The sequence below is a fragment of the Rutidosis leptorrhynchoides genome, chromosome 3 (genome assembly GCF_046630445.1).
Source record: "Rutidosis leptorrhynchoides isolate AG116_Rl617_1_P2 chromosome 3, CSIRO_AGI_Rlap_v1, whole genome shotgun sequence".
Lineage (NCBI taxonomy): Eukaryota > Viridiplantae > Streptophyta > Magnoliopsida > Asterales > Asteraceae > Rutidosis > Rutidosis leptorrhynchoides.
Window position 1 is genome coordinate 608,999,855 of NC_092335.1, and position 2,460 is coordinate 609,002,314.

General features: G+C 31.4%; 1 protein-coding gene across 1 annotated transcript; it reads right to left on the reverse strand.

Annotated features, from left to right (window-relative positions):
* Nucleotides 1-495: 495 nt before the first annotated feature.
* Nucleotides 496-2,177, reverse strand: LOC139898864 (protein BYPASS1-LIKE-like). Its single transcript, XM_071881661.1, has one exon. It carries the CDS (start codon nt 1,890-1,892, stop codon nt 741-743), a length of 1,152 nt encoding a protein of 383 aa, XP_071737762.1. The 5' UTR covers nt 1,893-2,177; the 3' UTR covers nt 496-740.
* Between the last annotated feature and the right edge of the window lie 283 nt (nt 2,178-2,460).

The following is a 2,460-nucleotide window of genomic DNA, read 5'->3' on the forward strand; positions in this document are numbered from 1 at the left end:
ACACGTCTAAACTTCATCTTTAAGCCTCACATGACTTAACATCAACAAAAGCCCTTGCATATAATTATATATGCATGCATTCCAATATATATATATATATATATATATATATATATATATATATATATATATATATATATATATATATATATATATATATATATATATATATATATATACATTTACGCATTAATTAACACTCATTTCATTTTATCACATAACGAACGAGTTATAAGCGTACTAACGATTAAATATGTACCCTTAGACATCTACGGGAAAACGGGATGTTACAGTTGTTGAATCGATTAATATCGTTCAAATACTTGTTCAAAATTAAATTAGTAATTAACATATATACCATGAACAATACTGGAAGAACATGATTCAAATTATTAACAGAAACATACCTTAAGGCAATCATGGAACAAGAATAAGTCATTCAACTTAATATATACAAATAATCCAAGCTACTAACTTGAAGAACACAATTTCAGATGGTTGGCTTTCAAACCATCATAGTTTGCTTCATACTTGAAACAAATCATTGTTAATACTAATAGTAATAAGAGAATGGCTGCATTATATACTCCATTTTAAACAAAAGTACCATATATACCATGTTCAACATTTACATTCCTACAATACTTTTCAAGATCACTTGTTCTTAGGTAAAGATTGTTTTTTTTAGACTTGCAGAAAAACAGACACAAATGAACTGAAAACCTCAAACCGTTAATTATTCACTTCCTTGAATCAAGCCCTTGACTTCTACTTTTAACAATTCGATGAAATACATCCCTAACTTGCTTCTCCAACGGATCCAATCCGTTCTTCAAAGCTCCATAAACAACCTTTAATTCCTCTACTCGTTTTCTAACCTCTTCTTCCTTTTCGCCCCCAAATGGAAATTGGATTGAATCCGTTAATTCATTCATATAACGAGCTGATTGCTCAATCCCATTAATCTCCTTCAATAACCCACAAGTGTTCTTCCTTTCCCTTTTTTTAGCCTCATCTAAAATTCTCTCATGCAACGAGAAAATCGGGCTCCCCCACGCGAAACTTTTAGGCACGTTGAAATGTAATTGTAACCCGCGATCTTGACAAGGGATTGCAGCCACTAAAGCCCACATCACGAATAAAAACACATAACTCATAGTATAAACAGCCAATGCAAGTCCATTAGTGGCAATAATCTCATTAGTTTTTGGAGCAACAATGTTGTTCCCAATCGCTTGGAGTTGTTTAGAAGCCGACCAAGATCTCGAAACACTACAAGATAATGATCTAAAATTCTTTAAAGAGTTATGTCTTTGAGAATCCTTTTGGTACCGCCCGAACGATCGGTTTCTATGACCAAGATTTGAGCTTGATTCTTTCTCATCAAGCATACCAATTGCTAAATCAATCAAGGCCTTTTTCGCTCTACGAATTTGACCTTCACCAAGACTTTTTTCATTATCTAATGCACATAAAACAATTTCCAATTGTTTCTTCCATTGTCTAATTTGCTCAATTCCATCTCTAATAGCATTACAAACATCTAAACCCTTAACACTCCTCTCAAAATAATCAGATACTAACTTATCCATTGGTTGTTTACTCAATGAAGATTTATTATTGTACAATATAACTTTAAATTCTTCTTGACAACACAAGAAAACATCTAGAAGCTTTGAAATCCAAGAAACAGTTAACAGTTCATATGAATCAACTAATGATAAATCAAGAAATCTTTGAGCTACCTGTCTTTGAAAAGCTTCAACTTCATTATCTTGATTTGGGGTTTCATGATCTATAGAATGAACCACTGGATCACGTTTCATACTAAGAATTGAACGCCCAAAATTTGTGAAATTTGGTGATGATGAACCTTGATACTCTGTTCGCATTTTAAACTCAGATCATCAACAAAATCCCACAACACTTTTATGTGATTGAAGACTCTAAAACACAAAAAGATTGAATCTTTTTATGATTTAATGAAAACGGTGATATGGGTTGTGAGCAAAACTGAATTGAGGATAAAATCCGGAAATTTTTATGATAAATTTGAGAGTGTATAGGACAAAAAGATTGAAGCTTTTGACGATTATAATGGAAATGGTGAAATGGGTTTACGATAATGAAGTTAGAAAATAAACCCCAAATTGTGAAATTTGAAATTAAGGTAAAGAAGAGATTGAAAATGAAAATGGCGAAGAATGTTAAAAACCCTAGGCCTGGAGTGTTATATATACAGTATGGCGAAGAATGTTAAAAACCCCAAATTGGATTTATGGATTCTGAACCGCGTATACTATGGTGTGTTGAAACTGTACTACCACTTTTTACAAAAATGTAATGTAATTATTTAATTTCAGCAATTGAGACATTTTGTATTTTTTAATAGTTTTTGCTTTGTCTTTATCCTTCTTTATTTTTCATATTTAATTAGTATTAGTATTAGCATTTTAATAT

Bases quoted from the DNA above. Each gene is read 5' to 3' on its own strand.
- LOC139898864 (XM_071881661.1), bottom strand. From the start codon at position 1,892: ATGCGAACAGAGTATCAAGGTTCATCATCACCAAATTTCACAAATTTT.